General features: G+C 55.1%; 1 protein-coding gene across 1 annotated transcript; it reads left to right on the forward strand.

Moving 5' to 3' along the window:
* The first annotated feature begins 7835 nt into the window (after positions 1-7835).
* On the forward strand, positions 7836-22509 carry OLFML2B (olfactomedin like 2B). The gene is made up of 8 exons (XM_051625419.1): positions 7836-8076; positions 9041-9304; positions 12733-12840; positions 16783-16959; positions 18669-18885; positions 19400-19939; positions 20372-20548; positions 20868-22509. Exons 1-8 carry the CDS (start codon positions 7933-7935, stop codon positions 21467-21469), a joined length of 2229 nt encoding a protein of 742 aa, XP_051481379.1. The 5' UTR covers positions 7836-7932; the 3' UTR covers positions 21470-22509.
* The last annotated feature ends 306 nt before the right edge of the window (positions 22510-22815 follow it).

A 22815-nucleotide genomic window follows, 5' to 3' on the forward strand; every position in this document is an offset into this window, starting at 1 on the left:
CAGCTCATGATAGGCATTCTTGTCTGGAGAGGGATGTGTTGTCACCTGGGTCTGTGCTGCTTGGATGGGAGCGGGCAGAACATCCTGGGGAGGGACCACTTGGGTCCATGTGATACCAGAGTTGTCAGGGAATGGAAAGGGTTGGAGGCTAGCTGTGAGGATGGCTCCATCTCTGGCAAGTTGCTGAGCAGTGGCAGAGATTGAGGTTGACAAAGTTACGGGGAGGAGTCCATAGCATACATGTTGCCTCATGTTTAGGTTGGAAGGAAACACTAGAACTAAGGTCAGAGAATTTGGATTGGTGGGAGCAAAAGGCAGTTTGGACATTTCTCTGTATACAGGCAGTGGGTTGTGTCTCCAGATAATTTATTATAGGCTTATTGGAGTGTTGATGACTTGGGTTTCTGGAGGTCCCTTGTCGAGGATGTCTCTCTTGTAGCAGGACTAGCACCAGGCCTAATAATCCACCTCTCTGGGCCTTTCAGGGGCCCACAGTGCTGGTCATGGTCATGTCCTTGGGGGTCTGTTTTCATGCCCTGAGTCATGAGGTTTTTGTACCCATGGTGTTATGTGCTGGCCTTGCTGTTTGCAGCTGAGGTAAGAGGTCAGTCCTTGTGCCCAAACAGCTCCTTACGGTGAGCTATCTCCAAGGGGGAAGATATGCCAGGGTAGCATAGCCCCTGGGGTGCCTGGCAATGGGGACATCCATGGTGGACTTCCCTTCTCTACAGGGAGTGTGTGCATTGGCAGCCGCTCTGTCACATAGCTGGACTTTTGGGGACCTCTTCGCCATTTGTGGTGAGACCAGAAGTCAACAGAGATCCCCCTGGCTGGGGGGCGATCCAGCCAGTGACACGAGCAGTGCCCAGTTTGTCTCCCACAGTAGACACTGGGACTGAACTTTTGCCTTGCTGAAACCCAGCCCTTGGGCAGGTGAAGGGCTCAGCAACGTGCCAGCCTGGAGGGTGGCTCCCGCTGGATGCCGCAGAGCTGCCTCAGACTCACCAGCACTAGCCTGTTCTCACACCCACACGGCAAAAGCTCTGGGCATTTTCTTCCTCAACAAAGCCCTCAGCAAGTCTGGTGGCTCTTGCAAGGTCTTGGGCATGGTGGTTAGTGAAAAGGATTCCTGAGAGTGGGAAATCTCCTGCAGGAGATCACTCCTCAGCGTGCATGGTCATTTTCCAGCTGCGGAGGCTGAGAGCTGGGTCCAGCCTCTGCTTTCCTCTCTTTTCCTAGACTCAAGGACAACATTTTTGGTGTGTAGAGCAGTAGTGTTAGTGAGGATATGGAAGAGAAGGTTAAGCACGCTTTCATGATGGTGGGCTTAGAAGCTCATGGGATGGATGTGTCTCAAATGTTCCTTGGGTGCCCCATGAGCCTGTTGTTTTATCCCAGGGCAAACAGGAAAGGTGTTGGCACAGGTTTGGTGGTGCTGGGGCTGGTTTAATCTCTGGATGTCCTGCCTTGGAGACAGTAGCACCTCAGGGACCGGTGCTACTGGTATGTGGCAGCTGTCTCTTGAGACCTGCCATGTAGCATCCACGCTACCTGTTCAATCACCTGCCCTGAATGCTGCAGATTGAGCTGGTGATTAATGCCCACTCTCTGCTGAGATGACCTTTGTAATTAGTTTCAACAGACTCTGCCAACACTCCTCATGACCCAAACCTCTGCCAGGCAGAGCTTGTGTCTTTATCTGTGCTTCCTAATGCCTATTTTTTCAGCATCTTTTTCTCTTGACTGTGCTCACGTGTCCCTCTCTGAGGTGTTCAGAGGTGACACAGTCGTGGCAGGAAACAGGTTGGCCTTTGCTGTGTTTAGCAGAGCAGCAGCACATGAACTGTGGGTCCAACCACAGTGTCCTGGACACCACAAAAGTGCTGCTTGGAACAGGACAGGCAGTCTGTCCTGGACCTTACCCGTGCTGGCTTTGCCAGCCTTGCCAAATGCTGGCCACCAGCAGCTCCTGCAGGAGCTGGCCAATGCACACAAACTCTGCCCAGGTTTCCCTGCACAGCCCAGGTCTCCTGACCTTTCAAGTCCACAGTTCAGCTCAGGAGAGAGCAGAGCAGGATATTAATCAGAGGGACATCCCAAGGGAGCTGCCAGAGTGGCAGAAGTTGTGCAGGAGAACTAGATTGGCTGTTTCTCCCCAGAGCTGAAAGGGCTGAAGACAACCAGTGCTCAGAGAGACTCACTTTTGTCCAACTTGAAGATTTCTCCAGAAAACTCTGGTGCTGCTTTCTGTCTGGGAGATCAAAACAGAAGGGTTTGCTTCCTTGCCTTGCCTAGGTGTGATCTCATGCTAGGAGCAGAAGCAGCTTCGACACCCTCCTCCTTTTCCTACTCCAGAAAAGCTTGTTAAATCACAGCTTTTGCCTACAGATCACTCATTTGTTTTCAGCTGAAAGTTCACCTCTAGAGGTGCTGGTTTTGTGACCATGCTGGAAAGTGTTGATCAGCTCTGGGTGGCTCAGAAGCTGAGGGGTAGCTCACGTATCCCTGTGTGTCGAGATGCTGATGGAGCAGCCAGAAAATGGGTGTGCTGGGAGCATGTGGATGTGGCAGGGCATCAGTGTTGGCCAAGTGGCCTCAAAAAACAGGGACAGTCTTATGGAGCCAAGAGGACACGTGCTCCTGTGATGCATGTGCTCAAGGGGATTTATATTTTGAAACACAGCAAGGTGGAACCTCATCTCGATCACGGGGGCTTGATCAGTTTTAATTACAGTGTGCAGTGGGGAGGGGTACAAGCAGCTGTCATCTCAGAGATGCAGGATGTGCATTGTTGCAACCCTGTGCCAAGGAAGAAGGTAGGCAAAAGGTGAGGGATAGGAGGGACAGATGCTACTCTCTGGCTTCTTTAGGACAACAAAAGAAGTGTTGCTCAAAGACAACAGATCTGTGTTCCCAGCTGTGCCGTGCATGGGGTAACCATGTGGCAGGGTGCAGGGGGTTAATGAAGAGCAGCAGGGCTGTAGGGTGTCCAAGGCTGCTGCTGGGGCTGTGCTACCTGCACCCTGCAGACACTAGTGCTGGCACAGGACAGGCACCTACTGTATGCAGGAAAAAACCCATGTGTGTCCAGAAAGTTCCTGACACTGCTGTCTGCTCCCAGTGGGCAACTACCAGGCCCCAGGGTCTGGCACTGCTTGATGGATGGGAATAGACAGGAAGCCATGACTTTCTATATAATATTATTATAAGGCAGATCTTGTATGAAGTCCCACTTTTCTCAAACTACAGTGTTCTGGCCTGAGCTTTGTAATCGGTGCTTCTGTAGCTCAGCTTTATGCTGCTCTCATAAGCTCTTACCAGGTCCAACAGACCTGCTTGGGATGCCTGGGGCTCACCCCAGCCAGCCAGCCCATCCAACGCTGGCAGCTCTCCTGGTTTGCTCCAGGTTTTAAAAACCTCTCTTTTAAAGTTGTATTATTATTATCATCATCACCGTCATCATCATCATTATTATCATCATCATCATCTTTAAGACATTTTTTTATATGCTTCTCCAATTGTGCTCAGGGTTTGCTGAAGGAGGGATGCTGAATGGTCAGGCTTGATGCAGTTGTGCCTCCCACATGTGATGGGTTAGACAGCCTGAGCGGGACTTGGTTGCTGGGATATGTACCTGTTCACCCAAGTCTCCTTTGACTCACACTTATAAGCACAAGTGTCACTGCTGAGGTCAGTAGTGAAACCTCTCAAACTGCTGTGTGACTCAGGGTCACATCATGAGCTTTGCTGTCTTAGGTTGCTCCACGAGATGCAATTCCTCCCTCAGCGGATGGAGGAAGGAGGAAGCTGCCTTTGCCCTGGGCACCCACAGCAAATCTGCATGGGAGAGCTGGTGCATGAGGGACTGTCACTGCTTGCTGTGGTCATTTGCCTGGCTGCATGGCCTCCTGCCATTCAGCCTTGTGCTGTTCCCAGGTGAGTGGCATCTGTTGTGTCCACCTCTCCCTTGCAATGCTCAGATATCTCTCTGTTGGCTGCTGGCAGCTACAGATGTGCTGCAGCCATGGGCCCCTGGCTGCTGTTGGCATGATATATGACAGCACATCCCACAAGCCTCTTTCTATATGTGACCTCAGGAAGACACAGCTGGGCTAGCTTAGAGTGCCTGGCAAAATCCAGCACGGGGGTGCTAACAAGGAGACCTGCCTCCTACAGCTTTGGTGTCTCTCAACAGAACGTGGTTCTGGCACCTGACAGCATGGGACCAAAAGCCTCAGGAGTTGACATCACAGGGAGGTCTGGAATGAGCTACAGCATGCACCAACACAGCCTCTGGCTCACCTTGCTTGGTAATTCTGAGCCGGACAACCAGGAAGATGATGTATCCCAAAGGGAATGCTAAGTACCTCTTAGCCTTTGGCCTGAAGTTAACTGCAGACTGTACAGGTATGTGTCCTTCCCTCTTCCACCACCCTGCATCATACCCTCTTGTATCATACAAGACCGGGAGGAGTGACTGACACGCCAGAGGGTCGTGCTGCCATCCAGAGACAGGATGGAGAAATGGGCTGACGGGGACCTCATGCAGCTCAGCATAGGGAAGAGCAAAGTCCTGTACAGGGGAGGACGACGACCAAACAACCCCTTGCAAGCATGAGGTGCTAAGGGCCACCTAGCTGGAAAACAGCTTGGCAGAAAGGGCCGTGAGGGTCCTGGTGGATGTCACGCTGAACGTGAGCCAGCAATGTGCCCTTGTGGCAAAGAAGGTGAACGGTGTCCCGGGCTGTGTTAGGTGAGGTGCTGCAGTTGGAGGGGCATGATCCTTCCCCCCTGCTCAGGTGAGGGCACACCTGCAGTCCTGCGTCCAGCCCTGGGCTCGCCAGTACGAAACAGACATGGACATAGTGGAGAGAGTCCAGCAGAGGGCCACCAAGATAAAGGGACTGGAGCCTCCTTCCCGAGAGGAAAGGCTGAGACCCCGGATCGTGCAGCCCGGAGAAGGCTCGGGGAGGGTGTCAGGCAGGCCAGCGCTGGCTCTCCGCCCCCGTATGAAGCATTTTAACTGCAAATCATTTTGAAGAGTGACAGCCCCAGGCTCCGGGCTGGTCTCAGGGGGCCGTGCGCGGGGCTGCCGGTGCCACGCGGTGGTGCTGAGTCCCCATGGAGCGGGGCTGGGAATGGGACTGGCGGCAAGGACCTGCCCGGAGCCGCCGGCCCTCGGTACTGAGCATCCCCCGGGGAGGGGCCCCGGGCCCGGGCAGCCCCCGGCCGTCCCAGAGATGAGGATGGAGACCACAATATGCTGCTGCCTCTCCTGCTCCTGCCAAACTTGGCATGCCCTAAATCAGCATTAATGACTTGCAGACCTAGCATGGGGGTCAGACCAGATGTTAAGCTGCCCACCATCATATCCATGGCCTTGCTTGACCCATAACGTCTCCATCTCCCTACTCCTAGTGTCTCTGACAAGGCCCTCATGGAAGCACAAAACTATGTGCTTTCTGGGAGGGTTTTGGGGGCAGTTTTTTGCACCCACAGCTCTGGGCATGGAGCATGTGATGAAGCTGTTAGATTGCCTTTTTCCCAAGCTGCATGATATTATCACTTGGAGTCCTTCATCTGCTTCCCCAGCTTTGCATTGGACCAGTCACATAGAATGGGGCCAGGCCTGGGGATATGGGGGCCTCCTGCCTGGGCCAGGGTCTGGGCCAGCCCTTTTCAGCAAGGCAGAAAAGCCAGGGCCACACTTGTTTGCTCCTCTCTCTGTGGTTTTGTCTTCTGGTTTGTTGTTTTGTGTTTTTTTTTTTTTTTTTTTTTTTTTTTTTTTTTTTTTTCTGGAAGGGGGAATGTTCAGACTTTAGAGATGACCACAGTGAACCCAAACTGCCTGTTGCTGTCTCCTTTTACCCCCAAAGGACAAGCTTAAACTTGTCTCTAACCCAAGCTAAATACCACCAGGAAAGGCTTCTTCCCCTTATAAAGAAAATAAATCAACAAAGGATGTCAGTAATATGTGAAATCCTTCCTTTATGTTTCAAAATACTGTGGTTGATTTGTTTTCCTTCTTTTCCCAGCCTCTGAAACTGACCATTAGGAAAAGGCTTGAGAAGCCAGAGGGGAGGCTTGCTGTAGCACCTCTTGGGTCTTCTCTCGGCTGTTAGCCCTGGCTGGGACACGGCTGCACAGGGGTCTGGTGCTCTGAGCCAGCTGAGATCTCCTGGGCAGCCTGCTGGATGTGAGCTGGGGCCTTCAGAAGGCCCAGTCTGGCAGCCTCAGGGCAGGCTGTGCTGACAGATGGAGTAGCTGCCTGCAGGGAAGCTCAGCTGTCATCAGCACAGAGCCATGGAAACAAAAGTGAAGGAGCTGGTGCCCAAGGGATGTTTTATCCTTGACAGGGGCTGGGGTGTGGGGGGAGACGTTTACAAATGGCTTTCCCTTCCTGCAGCTCTCCAGCTGCACAAGGGTTGGCTGTCCTTGTTCTCCCATCCTCCCTGACTGGTTCCCTCCAGCTCCATGCTGCTCAGCCTTGCTGCAGTGCATCCTTGCTCCCTTCTCCACAGGCTTTGATTCCCGGGGAGGCCAGAGGAGCCGGGGGCACAGTGCCATGCCACACAGAGCCTGTGGTCTTTGCCCTGAAGTCAGCAACTTCTGCTGTCTCCTGTGCTACCACCACTTCCTCTCTCACACACGATGTTTTCTTTGTGTCTGGCAGCCCTATCCCTGTGGTCTGTCCCAGGGATAGAGCAACGGGATGCAACAGCTGGAGCCCCAGTGGAGAGGTGCCCTATGCCAGGGCTGCAGGCACCAGGTTTGGGGTGGGTTTGGGACACGTGTGCCTTGAGGCCTGGGGTGCTTTGCTGGTGCACAGCTTTGCTTTAGCAAGAGCTTCATGGGGCCTCTCGTGCCACCTGATGTGTGAGTGGATTCTCCCTCTGGTCTGTGGGCAGGTTTTGAGGTGATGGTCAGCCCGTGCTATGCCTGGGGTGCAGTGCTGGGGTGTGTTTCATTGCCCCTGGGAAGGGATAAGAGAATCTCAGGTTTCATCACAGATTAGGGAGGCCCAGAGATCATCACGACAGCGCAGCCACCTACGCAGCTGAGGATGCTGTGCCTGTGCTCTCCCCAGGAACAGTGTGTCCAGGACTTTTTCATTTGGCAGGACGTGCAGAAGGATTCAGGACTGCCAGAGCACAGCCGCTTCCCAATGGCATCAGTCTACATTTCAGCAGCACATGGAGTTCTGCACTCCTGGCTAGGAGCCTGTCTTTGGAACACCAACTGCCCCATGTCCCCAGTGGGTCCTGTGTTGCTGGAGAGTCACAGGCGTGGTGTGCCATGCTGGGCCATCAGGATGGCTTCCCCCTGACACAGAGGACCAGAGCCGGGCTGTTCTTGGAGATGGAAAATGAGCCAGGCAGGCTGTGAGGATAGTTTACTGTTCCCCACAGGCTCCCTGGCAAACTGGAGGAGAGGGCTCTACAGGTTTGCTTGGCCCAGACAGGCAATGCGGGTACTTCGGGCAGCCGTGCTGCCGGGTGGGGGGAAGCCCCCTGGGGAAGCCCCCTGCGCAGAGAAACTCATCGCAACCTGCTTCTGGATGTCGGTGCTCAAGTCCCCCCGGGCCTTCCCACCCTAGCTTTCCTTCGGGACAAGGCTCTCCCTTTCCCAAGGAGGCTGCTGAAGCATCGGGCTGGGCTTGGGTTGCGGGGAGCACCCGCCGCAGGTGGGAAGCACCGCCCGGGGCGGCCCCGGCCCGTCCCCGCCCCGCCGCCCGCCCGGCCCCGCCCGGGGGCCCGTCCCGCCGAGGAGGGAGGGAGGGAGGGAAGGATGGAGGGAGGGATGCAGGACCGGAGGGAGGGAGCACCGGGGCGGGAGCCCGGCCCGGCCCCGCCCGCCCCTGCCGCGCCGCACCTGAGCGAGCAGCGGCGGCTCCGCGCCGGCCCCGGCCCCGGCCCCCTCCGCCGCCCGCCCATGGCTCGGCCGCTGCCGCTGCTGCTCTGCCTGGCCGCGCTGGGCGCCGGCTGCCGGGCTGGCTCCCGCCCTGCCGGCACGGCCGGGCCCTCCGCCGAACCGCTGCAGGACGAGGCGGACAACCAGGAAAACATCCTCTCCCAGGTACCTGCGGGACACCTGCGCGGGGGGGGGGTGCCGGGGAGTGCTGTGCACGCCCCGGGTGGTGCTGGATGTAGATGTTTAGCGGTGCTGGGTGATGCTGTGCGTTCATCCAGCGCTCACCGGCAGCGCTGGGTGAGTGCAGATGCGGGGGAGTTTTATCGCCCAGGGTACGGTGAACCCCCGAAGCCCAACGGGGAGCAGTTCCCAGCATCCGTCCTATCATTTTCCTGGGGGAACTCAGAAAACGGGGAGCTCCTTGGGAGGGGAATTGGCGGAGCCTCTTTGTGTGTGGAGGGGAGGGATCCAGGATCCAGACTCTTTCCCTGCCAGTGGGATGCGGTGGAGGTTTCTGTTAGATTTGGCCGATCTGTGTGCTATTATCTGCCCTCGGAAACGGCTAACGTGGAGGCTATTGGAAACATACCGTCAAAGTTATTTTTGTGCTTGGGCTTTCAGAAGAGCTGTCTGCAAACCTCTGTAAAGGAAATTCCTGGAATTGTATGGGACTAATCAGAAATACTGTTCCACCACCAGGTTATGCTGCTTATAGGGTGGCTTTCAGTCACCCTTCCAGCCTACCCTTTTACCCTGTTTGCCTGCTTAAAGAAATCTCGCTCAGGGTAGCAGGTGACTTAGAGGGTCTGCTGGACACAGAACATGAAAAGACAGCAGAATGTGGCTTGTGTTTAAAGCTCAAAGTGGCTAAGTCCATTTTATGCAAAGTGAAATAAAAAATTACCCTGCTGGAAGAAGCTGATTTTTACTCCCCTTGTAGGTAGGGATCAGAAAGCTCTGTGCTCTCTAGAAAGCTTCTTGGTCAGCAGATTTTGGAAGAGCCATCTAGTTTCCTCGAGGTGCAGGTTGTCCAGAGTGTCCTTGTTTACACCTTAAGGTCCAGGGTGTCCTTGTCCCTTGCTGGGCTAGCAGAGGACAGGAGCTCTGCTGACGGGTGCCCTGTGCTCAGCTGTTAGGTGACTACGACAAGGTGAAGGCGGTGTCCGAAGGCTCCGACTGTCGGTGCAAATGCCTGGTCAGACCCCTGGGCCGTGGTGCCTGCCAAAGGATTAATGAAGGTGCTTTCAAAGCAGAGGACTTTTACACAGTGGAAACCATCACATCAGGACCCAGCTGCAAGTGTGCGTGCGTGGCCCCCCCCTCGGCACTCAACCCTTGCGAGGGGGACTTCAGGCTGAAGAAGCTGCGGGAGGCGGAGAGCAGTGACCTGAAGGTAGGAGAGAGGCTTGGATTCGGGGCTCTCTGGGGAGAAAGAGATCTTCTGAAGCCTTTTCTTTCTGAGCTTTTTCTAAAAAACTTTTTTTCCCTAAACTTTGTGTCCTAAAATGTCTCCTAATTACTTTCATAAAAGTCAAGCTCAGCTCAAGGGATGGTTTCGAGCAGCTGCAGTCGATGATTCACTCAACTCATCCCATGCTGCCTGGGATCCATTGTGGCTTCCTGCACTGGAAGCCCAGGAGGGACTGGGCTGCTCCTTGCCTTTTGTCCAGCACTAAATATCCCCAGGGGGATGTCTCTGCTCCGCTCAGCAGCTGTCAGGTCTCACTCCTATTGCAGAGAGGGGCTCCCAAGGATCCATGCAAAAAGCTGGTTTGATGTCCATGGGCCAAAAGCCACTGATGCGTCAGCGTGAGGGTGTGTTACACAGCTGGATGGTGGCAAGATGGGTTTTGTTGTTTTAAATGCTGACACTTCTGTACTATTTAGTTTGTTATCTCTTTAGTAAGATGTAGTATCTCTTTTCCAAACGTGACAGTGTTTGTTCTGAGTAGTCATGCCTTTTACTGGATGCTTACTTTTCCTGGCTTAGCAGCTGGCATCAGACTTTACTGAGTTTTCCAGCTAGTTACCTGGGTAGGGCAGCAGAAATTCTCCCCAAAGAGCCACTGTTTTGGTTCAGTGTTGGGGAGTCCCCAGCACAGAAGGCTGAGTGGTGATGGCATTCATCTGGGTGGTGACGGGACATACCCAAGGGCAGTGCTGCTGGTCCCAGCTCAGGTGGGGAGGCAGGCAGTGTGCAGGGTGTTGTGGGGCAGCCACCAGGATGGGTTGTTCTAATTAATTTGGAGCTTGAGGATGTGTTTCATCTTGTCTGACTGCAGACAGTTAGCAGCTTCTAGTCCAGGCTCCCCTGCGGCTAGGGAAGATAAACAGGCACAGGCAGATAATCCATCATCTCAGGGAAGGAGAAGTCCTAGTCTGGAGTTGTTCAGTGCTCCCTTTCACAAGTCAGGGCATCCCAGGTGGCCTTAGGTGAGAAGCTGTGAGCAGTCTGTAGTTAGGAGAGGGGACACTGTCCCAGGTGACTGAGCCACCCTTGTTGTCCCTTGCCTAGAAGCAGGCAGAGGTCCTCCACCAGCAGCTGCCACCTCTCTCCCTGTCCTTTCCAGAGCCAGTCAACCTCCTGAAGGAGCAAAGCAGCGTGGCTAGCTTCGCCCTTGGCTCTGGCTGCCTCTTCCCACCAGGGAGCTGCTCACAGCCAGCTGTGGTGTGAAAGCTTGTCCTCTAGGAACTGGCCCAGGCTCCCCCGCTCATTTTGCAAGGATCCGCAGCCAGGCGATTTCACAAGGTTTATCCAAATATACACACAGAGGTTTTTTCTTTGCTGTGAAAGTCAAACCCTGGGAGCTGTGACAACAGGCTCTCCTCGCCCAGCACTGAGTTCCTCCTGGAGTTGGGCTCACTGGGAACAGCCGCCTCTCAAAGGATGGGGCAGGAGGGGACACAGCTCCAGTTCTTGTGTGACTCATGAGGAGCAGCTCCCACGCTCCTAGCAGGGGCTGGGAGGGCCGGGCCAGGCCACCTCATTGTTCCTAACAGCCCCAGGGGTTTTTCTCTCCTTGCTCCTCTGATGAGCATCGTTCTTGCTTGGTCCAGCAGCAGGAAGCATGTATGTTCATGCTCAATGTCTATGGTGTTTGAACAGGCTCTGACTCAAAATCTCCAGGTAATCCATATGTGGGAGATCTGGGGGAAGTTCCCCAACATGAGAGCCCTTCATTGCAAATGAGTGGGCTGCAGGATACGTCCTCATGGGAATGGCAAGGAAAGGAGTAGATAAGCCCAGGCAGTAAGAATGTACCCCTGGGGCACCCCAACTCAGTTGATTGTCTATGCTGAGCATCCCAGTAATTCAGTCCTTTCTAAGCCTTTAATAAGGTTCCATGGGAATGCAGAGCCCATCAGATCAGTGAAAGACAAATTCCACAGTGGGTGAAGGGAAAGGAACAACGAGCTGACGTGTGTGGTGATGCAGTCTTCAGAAGGGTCAGCTTGGTGTCTGCAATGGGGTAGCTGAACCTGAGATCTGTTTTTGTGAAATCACAGCATGCTGTAGGCACAGTGTGTGTTTTGAGGGTCTCAGGTGCAGGGTCTGGGCAAGGATTCTGTGTTCAGGAAGATTTGGAAGGTGATTCATAAAGTCTGCAACCTTTGTGTGCTGATGGAAACGATCCAGCCTGGAGGGAAAGCGCGTGCCTGCAGCGGCTGTCTGGCAGGTGGTGTGCTTTCTGTTGGTTGTCTCTGTCCAGTTCTCGGTGGAAAGTGGATGCATAGCCATAAAACACTACTTGTCTCTTAATGTTGCCATTTTATCTGGCCCAAAAAAATCTTTCCTTTGCTGTCAGCTCCGGAGGGAGATTGCAGAGGCTGGGATGGAAACTCAGAGTGCTGCCAGCAGTGTTGCCTGCACTTCTCCCATGTTTATGGAGTTCTGTTGTTCACTCTGTAGCTGCTGGGAGAAAATATCACTGCCTTGTAGTAATTACCATGTATTGAAAATACTTGCTCGGCTGTAGGGCTGTAAGGTCTGCAGTGCCATGCTGTCCATGTGGGGACATGTGAGGCTGGAGGGAGCAGAGGCAGGGAGTGACTGAGGGGCTCTCCCCACCAGCCCCTGCCTCACTCGGCACTGTCCTCTGCAGAGTGAGCAGCAGAACTGCAGGAAATGCAGGATGAGGGTATTATTGCTGTCTGGACTCCCAGGATGGGTGAACAGGGGCTGGTGCTGGGCAGGACGTGGGGACACTGCCTCTCCTGCTGTGGGAAGGGGGTGAGTGTGCCCCTGAAATGGGTGGCTGAAGGCAAAGGCAGCATCCCTCTGACACAATTTTTCTTCTGAGACTCAAACTGTTACCAGGCTGGCACTGACTTTCAGTTGCTTCACTTCTGTGCTTGTGAAAATTTTTGAACTTTTTAACAAGTTTTGTCTTGTTCCAGGAAGCAATAAAAAGCAAATATGGGATGGCATGAACTCAGAGTCTGATCTCAAACTCACTTTTATGTGAGCTGCTGTTCGCTTGTTGCCTCTTCTGTTGCCAGCCATGTCACTGGTGGGGTAGCTGAGCCCTTGGGAGTGTGAGGGAGCTTGCCCAGAGCTGGCAAGGAGAGCCGTGCTCCTCCTTTCTCTGCTTACTAATCCCCAGCACGCAAAACATGCTCCTGAACCCCTGAAGCTCTGCAGGCTGTGCTCCTGACTGCAGCAGCAGTACAGCAGGGCTGGACAAGAAAAACTTGTGTTTTCATAAACTTCTTGTGCTCTGATGTGTGCATTACCCTTGACTTTTTGGCTGTAGAAACCATGCAACCACGTACTTTATAGCAAGTGCCTCTGACTGACGATGTGCTCCCTTGGCCTTGCAGCTGTCGTCCATCATGGAGATGCTGGAAAGTGCCTTTTATGGCTTGGACCTTTTGAAGCTGCACTCTGTCACAACCAAGCTGGTGGGTCGGGTGGAAAAGCTCGAGGAGGTAAGATGAGTCCTGCTCTCTTTTGAGGTGGTTGCCTTTGCTGGGACTTGCCTCAAATCAAGTATTTGGTACCTTTGGTGTATTCAGAGCCTTGTTCCTTTCGGAAGATGTGGTAATTAACTGACTGAAGCTAAACTAAGCCAGACTAGACTCTCCAAACTAGATCTCTGCTGTTCCTTGCAGGCAGTGCCCAAGGCATCACCACCCCATCAGCCTCCTCTGGTACTCTCAAGTTTCCTTCATCCCTTGTGGCCCAAACTGGGTGCAGGATCCCAGCCGTGGCTTCACCAGGACCAGCATCCCCTTGGGGTCCAAAGGGACTGCTGTTAAGTTTTCCCTCTTCTTAATTTTATGTCTGTGCTGGTGTAATATTTGCTCTAAACCAGGTGCTTTTGTCCTGTTTGATGTGGAGGTGCATGGTTCAGGGCCAGGGCCAGGACACGCTCAACAGGACAGCTGGTAACCAAGGTCAAATTCCTTAAGGACCAAGCTGCATCCTGACCTGTTTTTCAGTAGAGATGAATCCTCAGCACTGCTAAAAACACAGATAAAATACCTTCCATTTTTTTAAAGCAAACTTACAGTGAAATAATTTTCACTTCCATACGGTTTAATATTTCTTTGGCCAGCACAACACGGGGTTTGCAGTTTGTTAAGCTGCCCTCAGCTATGTAGCAACAGGTTGCCAGATTAAATACTGGAGTTTTCTCCCGTGGTCCATATCTGGGACAGTAATTCCACATTCTTGTCAGAGTGGAGCAGTCCCATTAGTCTGCAGCCAGAAGCCAAGAGGCCATAATTTATAAAGCCAAAATTCCACTTGCAAATTGTTTCGGGAAGGCTCGGTGTGCTCCATCCCGGGGTCATGAAGGAGACAGCTGAGAGGAGCGTGCTTGCCCAGGGGGCTCTGGGCTTCCAAGCACAGTGATTGACCCAAAAAAAGGGGGAAAGGGGTTTTAAGGTCTAAAAATAACAAAGCACCAGTGTTTTTGTTTGTAATCCCAACCTCTGCCTGTGGTTTAGCATGTTCTCCAATTGTTAGTTGGGTTTGCTGCTGAGTCTTTGCTAATTAGGAGAGAGGAGTTTGGGAAGTGGGATCTGTGCCACCAGCCCCGGGCCGTAGGTCCCCACTGGGGACACCACAGCTCTGGTGGTGGGGTGAGCCCTGCCCCACAGCATGGCTAACTGGGTTCACCCAGAGCAGAGGGTGCTGCAGTGGACACAAAATGCTCCATCAGGACCAACCAATGGCCTATTGGTAACTAACATCCACAGCTGCTGGATTGGGGATGACAAAGGGGACAACCTTTTTTTTTGTGTGTCCTTTATGGGTATCACCCCTTAGTTTGTGTCACCCTGAAACTAGCTGACTGAAAATGGTGCTGTTAGGCAAAGAGGAGACCCAGGAGGGACCTTATCAACTCTCTTCAACTACCTGAAGGGAGGTTGTAGACAGGTGGGGGCTAGGCTCTTTTTTTCCAGGGAACTAGCAACAAGACAAGAGGGAATGGCCTCAAGCTGCTCCAGGGGAGGTTTAGGTTGGATATTAGGAAGTACTTCCTCATGGAGAGGGTGATTAGACATTGGAATGGGCTTCCCAGGGAAGTGGTGGAGACACCATCCCTGGATGTGTTCAAGGAAAGGCTGGATGTGGCACTTAGTGCCATGGTCTAGCTGATGTGGTGGTGTTGGGCATAGGCTGGACTTGATGATCTTAAAGGTCTTTTCCAGCCTTGGTGATTCTGTGTCATTCTGTGTGATAGTCACCTCTAAATAAGTCAGACAAGAGTCACACAGGCCAGTGAGTGGGGAGTGTAAGATCCTCAAAAACCTTGCTGATGGCCCCGTCAGAGGCTGAGGTAAGTGTTAGGAGTTTGAGTATTGACAAATGACACAAGTGATTACTTCATGTGTGGGTACCACTGGTGCTCTTCTTCAGTACCAGCGTGGCCCTGACCACCAGCTGGTTCCTGCACAGGGGTTTCAGTGTAAGCTGTGCTGGTGGCACTCCTCTGGGCACATCGGGGTGACCTTGCAACATGGCTGCTCTGCTCGCAGGGAGGCAAATGGGCAGGAAGCTCAGCCTGAAGTAGTCTGAAGTAGTTCGGACAGAGATGGAGCAGAGAAGGTGCAGAAAGGGAGAATTCACAACTTGGGGTATTTAATTTCCCAGAAGTGAGGCTGCAGGATCATGTAACAAGCAGCTGAAGCTGCCTGCAGGCACTTGAACAGGATGGAGAAGGACAGGAGGGGTCTGGATTAGATGGAGATTCCCCAGTGCCACTGGGGCAGGGCAGAGCCGGTGCAGGCAGCAGGTGTGAAACGCTTCCTGCTGCTGGCTTAGCACAAATTCCTGTTGGGAGGCAGAGGATCACACCCTTCATTGGCCACGGGGCCTGAAACAAGGGACAGCTGAGATGCTGAACAAGAGCCTGGCATGGCTTCAAAGCATCAGCCTCCCAGGCGGGTGTGCTTTTGGCAGCTGCTCCCTGCCAGAGCAGCTGAGCAGCCTCAAGCAGCATCTCAGGCCAGGCTTTGGTGGTGCCTCCCCACTCAGGGGGAGGCAGATTTTATCCCTGAGCAGATCATAAGCCAAATAATACACAGAATAAGTGATAAGGGCACAAGGCTGTCAGAAGCAGCCATCCTCCCAAAAGTAGGAGGGTGTCAAAGCTGCTTCTGCTCCTGTGCTGCTCCTAGGATGAGATCCCCTGTTTCTTTTCCAACTACAGCAAAATACTTGCTGAAAAGTCCCTGCATTGTTGGACTCAGCCTTTTAATTGCATGATAAAGCTGTGACTCACAATTCTTGGGTGAAAACTGGGAGTTCAGATATCCATGGAGTGGGGTGGGTGTTAACTGAGCTTAGGATGGTATTTTTGCAGAGATGAGAAGGTGTTGCAAGATGTTTCCAGTATAACAAGGTATTTTACACAAATGGTGTCAGTCAAGGGAACTAATGTCCCAATAGGTGGTCTGCAGAGCTAGAGACTTCTCTAGTGATGCAGCTCCTCTGCTTTGTCTCTAGCTTGCAGCTGTTACATCAGCTGGCAATTTTGAGGTCACAGATGGAGGTCACAGTGGATTTTAGGAGAAATTAATGACAGGACAGATTGGAAGTGAAGGATCAGAAACAACCACCCTCAGTCTTTGCAAAAATGCTGTGATTTATGTGCCACCTATTCAAAGCAATTGTCATTTAAGATGTAAAAGGCCAGGGAGCAACGGGCAGAGACTGAACAATCCCTTGGTGACAAGGTGTGCCTATGGCTGGGGGACTGAGAAGGGTGGAGGGTCTGTGTGCCCTGGGCTGCCTGATGAGCTGCAGCCAGCTGCAGCTCCCTCCCCATGCCAGGACAGCTGTCTGAAGGCCACTGGTTCTCTTCCTCTCCCTTGATCCCCCCTCTTTTCTGTGGGAGCAGAGGATGGTGGGGAGAAGCAGTCCCTGAGTGCAGGCACCGTGTGACCAGGCAGCAGGGCAGGACCAGCAGAATAGAAAGCAAAGTAGGGTGGAACATCAGAGGTCAGGCAGGTAGTGGCCAGCCAGGATGGGACCCTGTGATTGAAGTGGGATTAATAAATGAGAGAAGAACTTGCTGCCAAAAGACACAGGGCTAGGACTTCAGATGTTTTGGCTTGTCTTGTTCTCTTCCTTCTATCAGCCAGTGAGCATGGCTGAAGATGGGTGTTGAAGAACCTCAAGGCAACTCTCCCACTCAAAGGGGCCCTGTGGCAAAGAGTGGATCTGAGATGTGCATGCCAGGGATGGGGTTTCTGGATCCCACCAGGCTCAGAGGTACCCTCTTAGTAGCTGAAGTGCCCAGCTTCATGTAAAAACCCGGTTGTGAGCCCAGGACAGGAGCACAGAGCTCACTTCTGTGGCTGGGGGCTGTGCAGCATCCCTTGTCCGCACACGGGGTAAAGTCTCTCTTGCTTTTCTAGGGCATGTCCAGGAACTTCACGCAGGAAGGCCACAGGGCAGGAGCCAACGTGGAGGAGGGTCTGCAGGATGCCCACCACAGGGACAGGGAGAACTGCTCCAGTCTCCTCACCAACAGCCTTGCTGACATTGAGAGCTCGCTGCAGCGGGACGCTGAGGCTGCCTACACCCACGCAGAGGTAGGGCTGCCCGGCAGGCCACCCGCCAGGGGTTAATTTCTTCTCAACTCAGCCGACCCCGTTTCCGTACCTCCGGATCCAGCCTGCTTCTCTCGGCACAGCCCAGCTGCTGGCGGGACGTAGGAGGGAACAGGAGCAGGCTGCTCCTCAGGCCTCCCCCCTTCCAGCGGGGTTGTTGGTTTTCGAGGTCAGCGGCGGCCGCGCTGCTCGGAAAGAGTGATGTCATTGTGGGGCCGGCTGGGAAGCGCTGGGAAACTCGGAGCCTTTGATTAGCAGGGCTTGGGGGCTCGGTGGAGGGACAGCCTGTCGCCCTTCCTCCGGGGCAATTAGTCCTCCCCAGGCAGCCCCTGCTCCTGCTTGGCTACAGGCAGAGATTTGGACATTCCACTGTCTCCAGCTCCAGCCCATGGGGGTGTCTGCGGGGCCTGCCCAGCACAAGCATCCTCTGCACAGGGCAGCGGCTTCTGTGCTGCCTCAGAGAGGGCTAAGAGGGGTGTTTTGGGAAAAGGCCCTCCCGAGGTGTCCTGAACCCCTTGCTTCCTCAGTGGTGCAATCTAGGGTGGCCTCATCGTGCTCTGATCCATGCTGGATGGCTCCTAGAGCACCCTGCCTTCACCCCAAGGTTCTCTCCGCAGGGGCAAAAGGAGGTGTCCGGGGAGGGGGGAGCAGCTGCTGCATCATTTCTAGTTCCAAACAGGGGTGCTGAGCTTCTGGGGTGAGGATAGGCCACATGTGTCCACCCCTGCCCCCAAGAGCAGGCATTGTGGGTTCCAGAGCAGAAGTGGTCTCCCCAAGCCCTGGTGAGGAGAAGGCTGGGCTGCCAGGCACGTGCTGGGGGCCAGCAGGTGGGAAAATAACAGTGGCTGTGATGTGCCAGTGTGCTGTGCTCGGGAGGGCTGTGCCCATGGTGGGGGGTGTCTGGCAGCACCCGCAGCCCCTCTCCCCCTGCTCCCCAGCCAGTAACCTGGGTGGGGGCTTTGCTGCCTGCTGGAGAGGAGCCAGCCCAGGCCAGGTGGGGGAGCAAAGAGCACGGCTTTTATTACCCTGAGTGACCTCATTTCCCAGTGTTCCACTTTTCTCCCTGTTAATTGCAGCAGGGCTGTGGGCCCCTGCTCTCAGCCAAGTGGGCACCGCTTCAACCTTTGGGCTGCCTTTCCCATTTCACTTAATGAGATGAAATCCTTCAGGCATGAGCTGCAGCAGCTGGTGGCTGCCTCCGCTCAGGGTTCCCAGTCGGTCCCTGCCCCAGGAGGGACCTGGTCCCTGTCCTAGGGGGGTCCCTGCCCCGCTGGGAAGGTGCCTTCAGCTTCTCTGCTCTCCAAGGCTCAGTGCATGGTCTCTGTGTGCCAGACCCTGGCATGTGAGGAGGTGTCTGGTGGGTGGACATGTGAGTAGTTGCAGTGCTAATGCCACCCCGGGGTCTCCCCACTCTCCTCACAGGTCCTGTGTCCCACAGCCTGTCCCTTACTGAGCACCAAGCCCCAGGTTTGCAAGGTGGCACCAAGGTCACGCAGAGACAGTGTTGGTTTGCTCCCCCACTCACTGTCTCCTGGAGCTTTTCCCAGGGCAGAACAAATGGAGGGTGATGCTGTGATAGGAAGTAGGGCAAAATGTCCCACCTAGCCCTTGGCTGGCCAGGCTGACCTGTCCCACCCCCAAAACGCAGCCATTCAGGCCCGTCCCATAACAACCTCCTGCGTCTCTTCCAGGGCAAATATGAAGAAAGATTCCTGAAAGATGAAACCATCTCCCACCAGATAAATTCTGTCGAGACCCTTGTCTCTCCGGAGGATGAGAAGCCCAAGCAGATCTTGCAGAGGAAGCTGCACGTGAGGGGCCGGCCTCCTTCCAAGCCCACCATCGTTCGGGGGGTCACCTACTACAAAGCCCAGTCCACCGAGTCGGAGAACGACATCGAGGAGCCGCGTGAGTTGGGTCTGCAGCCCCGCCTGGCAGGAGGGCTGGCTGCTCCCCCTGGCTAAACCCACGTCCATTCCCAAGTTCTGCCTCATTCCCTGGGAAGGGGTGGGCAAAGCACGTGGGGTCCCCACAGGGAGGAGGGTGTGGAGGTGGGAGGAGGTGGGACGATTGGTACCTCAGCGCTGTGCTGCCTTTGAGCCCTGCACAGGGGAGCACTGTGGTGCTGCTATTCCAAGGAAAATCCCGGGTGACTAAGGAAGCAGGTGACTGCCTCGGTGTACAACACCCAGCATCAACACCTCTCTGAAAATAAACGCAGGTTCATCACGTAGGCTACTCCTGCAGATCTGCCTGCCCCTGCACTTCACAGGCTGGGAATGAAGAGGGAAACCAGGTGGATTCAGTACAAGAGAGCCTGGAGAAGCGGGCAGAGGGGCCAGAGCAGTGGGCTGAGCACGGGGGGCTGCAGGGACCTGCTCCCACTGGCTCGGGGGCTGACACTGGTGCCTGTGTTTGGCAGCGGACGAGCTGTTCAGCGGGGACAACACGGTGGACCTGCTGATCGAGGACCAGCTCCTGAGGCCCAGTAGCCGGGTGAGTGAGGCCGTGAGGAAGCCCTCCCCCGTGGGATGGCCGCCCACCCTCGGCAGCGACCCCACCACCCCGCCGGCTGCTGATGCTGCGGTGACAGCCACGGTGCCCCTGTCCCCTGCCACGTCCATGGGGCCCACGCCAGACCCCAGCGCTGTGAGCTGGCTGACCCCCACCCCAGAGACCATGGCTGCCCTGGTGGGGCTGGTGGAGGAGGGGACCCCGCAGCTACCAGCAGCCTTGGCCAGCACAGTGGTGGCCACGGCCTCTGAGAGCCTGCCCTCAGCCACCGCTGCTGTCCCCAGCCCTGATGAGGCTGCCACCTTAAGGGACATGGGAACAAGCTCTGCCCCACAGAGCAGCCCAGGAGCTTGGGGACAGGCAAGCACCCCTGCGATGCCCGTCAGCCCTACCATCCCTGCCACCCCAAAGCAGGTCCTGGAGGAGGAGGACATCAGGAACATCATTGGTGAGTGCCTGCAGGTTCTGCACCGATCCAGCTGTGCACATGGGAGCTGGCTTGTGCCCACAGCATGTCCTGCTAAGTGCGGAACACCTGGATTTGGTCATGGGTGGGAGGTGTCATGGAGATGGTGGCTGGATGGCACTTTACTGGGGCACCAGGTTTACTTGCTTGTTAAGGCTGGAACCTACTGTAGTCTCCTCCCAGTCTGAGAGGCTGTGCAGGGCAGAAAGAAGCCTCCCTGGAGATGGACCCAGGACAGGCAGCAGCCTCAGCTGTGGCAGGGACATTGAGGCTGTGGGGAGCTGTTTGCAGGATCTGGCTGGTGCTGCTGGGCCTTATTGTGCTGGGCAGAGGCAGCAGGAGGTACCTGCTGGGTGGGCAAGGAGCTGAAGCCACCCTGCCTCGGGCCTCACGAGCCTTTCTCTGCCCACACAGGGCGCTGCAAGGACACACTCTCCACCATCTCGGGGCCCACCACCCAGAACACCTATGGGCGCAACGAGGGGGCCTGGATGAAGGACCCTCTGGCCCAGGAGGAGCGGATCTACGTCACCAACTACTACTACGGGAACACACTGGTGGAGTTCAGGAACCTTGACAACTTCAAGCAAGGTGGGCTTGCAGCATACCTGGTGTTGCACTGGCTGCTGCCTGGCTGGTCCAAGTAGTGTCCCTGTTCTTGGGGATGCTCTGCCCAGGGACCCTCCTCTCTTGGGCACTGGTACCCAGCATGTGGGGTCCAGAGCATGGGGCAGATCAGACTGCCTGTGGTGGCTCTGGACTTTCTTGTCCCCATGCCAGTCTGCAGCTTGCGACCGGGAGGGAGCGCAGGCAGGACTGGGGGGGAGGGTGCCTGGGGGCTGCTGCAGCCGGGCCACCAATCCCAAAGCAAAAGGCAGGGTCTCACCAGCAAGTTGTCTCTGCCCCACAGGGCGCTGGAGCAACTCCTACAAGCTGCCATACAGCTGGATTGGGACAGGGCACGTGGTCTACAATGGCTCCTTCTACTACAACCGGGCCTTCACACGCAACATCATCAAGTACGACCTGAAGCAGCGCTACGTGGCCGCCTGGGCCATGCTGCACGACGTGGCCTACGAGGAGTCCACCCCCTGGAGGTGGCGGGGCCACTCGGACGTGGACTTTGCGGTGGATGAGAACGGCCTGTGGATCATCTACCCAGCCATCAGCTATGAGGGTTCCAACCAGGAGGTGATCGTGCTGAGCAAGCTGAACGCGGCCGACCTCAGCACCCAGAAGGAGACCACCTGGCGGACGGGGCTGAGGAAGAACTTCTATGGGAACTGCTTTGTCATCTGTGGGGTCCTGTACGCGGTCGACAGCTACAACAAGAGGAATGCCAACATCTCCTACGCCTTTGACACACACACCAACACGCAGATCATCCCCCGGCTGCTCTTCGAGAACGAGTACGCCTACACCACGCAGATAGACTATAACCCCAAGGACCGCCTGCTCTACGCCTGGGACAATGGGCACCAGGTCACCTACCACGTCATCTTTGCCTACTGAGACCCCCCCTGCCACAGTGGGGCACTGCAAGCCAGGGGCCACCAGCACCTTTTATTATTATTTTTATTGTTATTATTGTTATTTTGTACAAATCAAAGAGTAAATGATGAGGTGTTTTGTTTTTTTTTTTTTTTCAAGCTGTTGTTTTTATGGTGGATTGTAGATCGATCCCCAGGCCAGAGCCATCCCCCTTTGTCTTTGCTGTAACCTTGCTTCTGTTTTTCCTTCCTGGGAGGAAGGTCCTTCCTTCAGGATGGCAGACCTGGCTCTCCTGCCCATGGAGGAGGAGGTGGCCCACACATGGTCCTCCTGATGAGGTTTTTCAGCTGAAGATGATGAGCAAGAGACCAAGAACCGGTGCAAAGCTGGCCTTTCTGCTTCCGGCATCAGGTACCAGCCACATGCTGATGTCTGCCTGCCCTGGTGGAGGGGGTGAATGTCCCATGGGAATGTCCTATCTCTCAGGACCATATTCTCAGCCGATGGCTGGCAGGCCCTTCAGAAATCCTGCTGTGCAACAGGGCTGTGAGTGCAGCTCCAGCAGCACCTGGTGCTTAGCCAAGGACTGTCCCCTCTGGCTGGGACTCTGCCCTTTGCAACTGGCTCTGGGGTTGGGAGGGGCCGGGAGCACCCTGACCCCCCCCCCCCGAGTCACATCCAGAGTGCACCAGTGGTGGGAGAGGGACACTGTAAATAGGTGTAGATGGCTTTTGTTTGTTCCTTTTGTAACCTAGAATAGGTCCCGTTGGCACTTGCAGGGTGAAGGCTCTGTTTGCCTGGCGCTGGGCTGCCTAGGCGGGAGCAGGGGGGCTGGGGGACCAGTGGGGCTGGGGGAGCCTCGTGGCTGGGGGAGCCCTCACTCCCCATCCTGCTGCCACTCCACTTCCCACAGGATCTCAGCCCCTGTGCCTTCCACTGCCAGCTGGCTCCCCTCCTGGCTCCTGGCCACTGGGAGCCCATCATGGAGGCATCACAGCCCCGGCCCCGCCAGCATCTTGTATTTACCTGCTGTTAATAATAAAAGATCAAGTAGCTTCCCAGCTGTTTGGGGCTTTCTTTGGGCCTGGTTCACCCTCTGGGTGGATTGAAGTGCACATAGGCTTTTTTTGGGGTGGGTTTTGGTTGGTTTGGGGAGTGTCAGTTTGCAAACCAAGCGGAAGTGAGGCGCACTGGCTGGAGGGGAGTTCTGGGGGGGGGCTCTAGGCTGCTTGGTCCTGGCACCACAGCTGGGTGATGTGGATGTAGCCAAGAAGAGTTGGCTCTGTCACAACTGCAATTACCCTCAGGTCACTGGGGGCTGTGGTGAGAAACCCCCTACCCTCCTCTTCTTCCCCACCTGTAGCCTC

This window comes from Apus apus, chromosome 7, assembly GCF_020740795.1.
Source record: "Apus apus isolate bApuApu2 chromosome 7, bApuApu2.pri.cur, whole genome shotgun sequence".
NCBI classification, from domain to species: Eukaryota; Metazoa; Chordata; class Aves; order Apodiformes; family Apodidae; genus Apus; species Apus apus.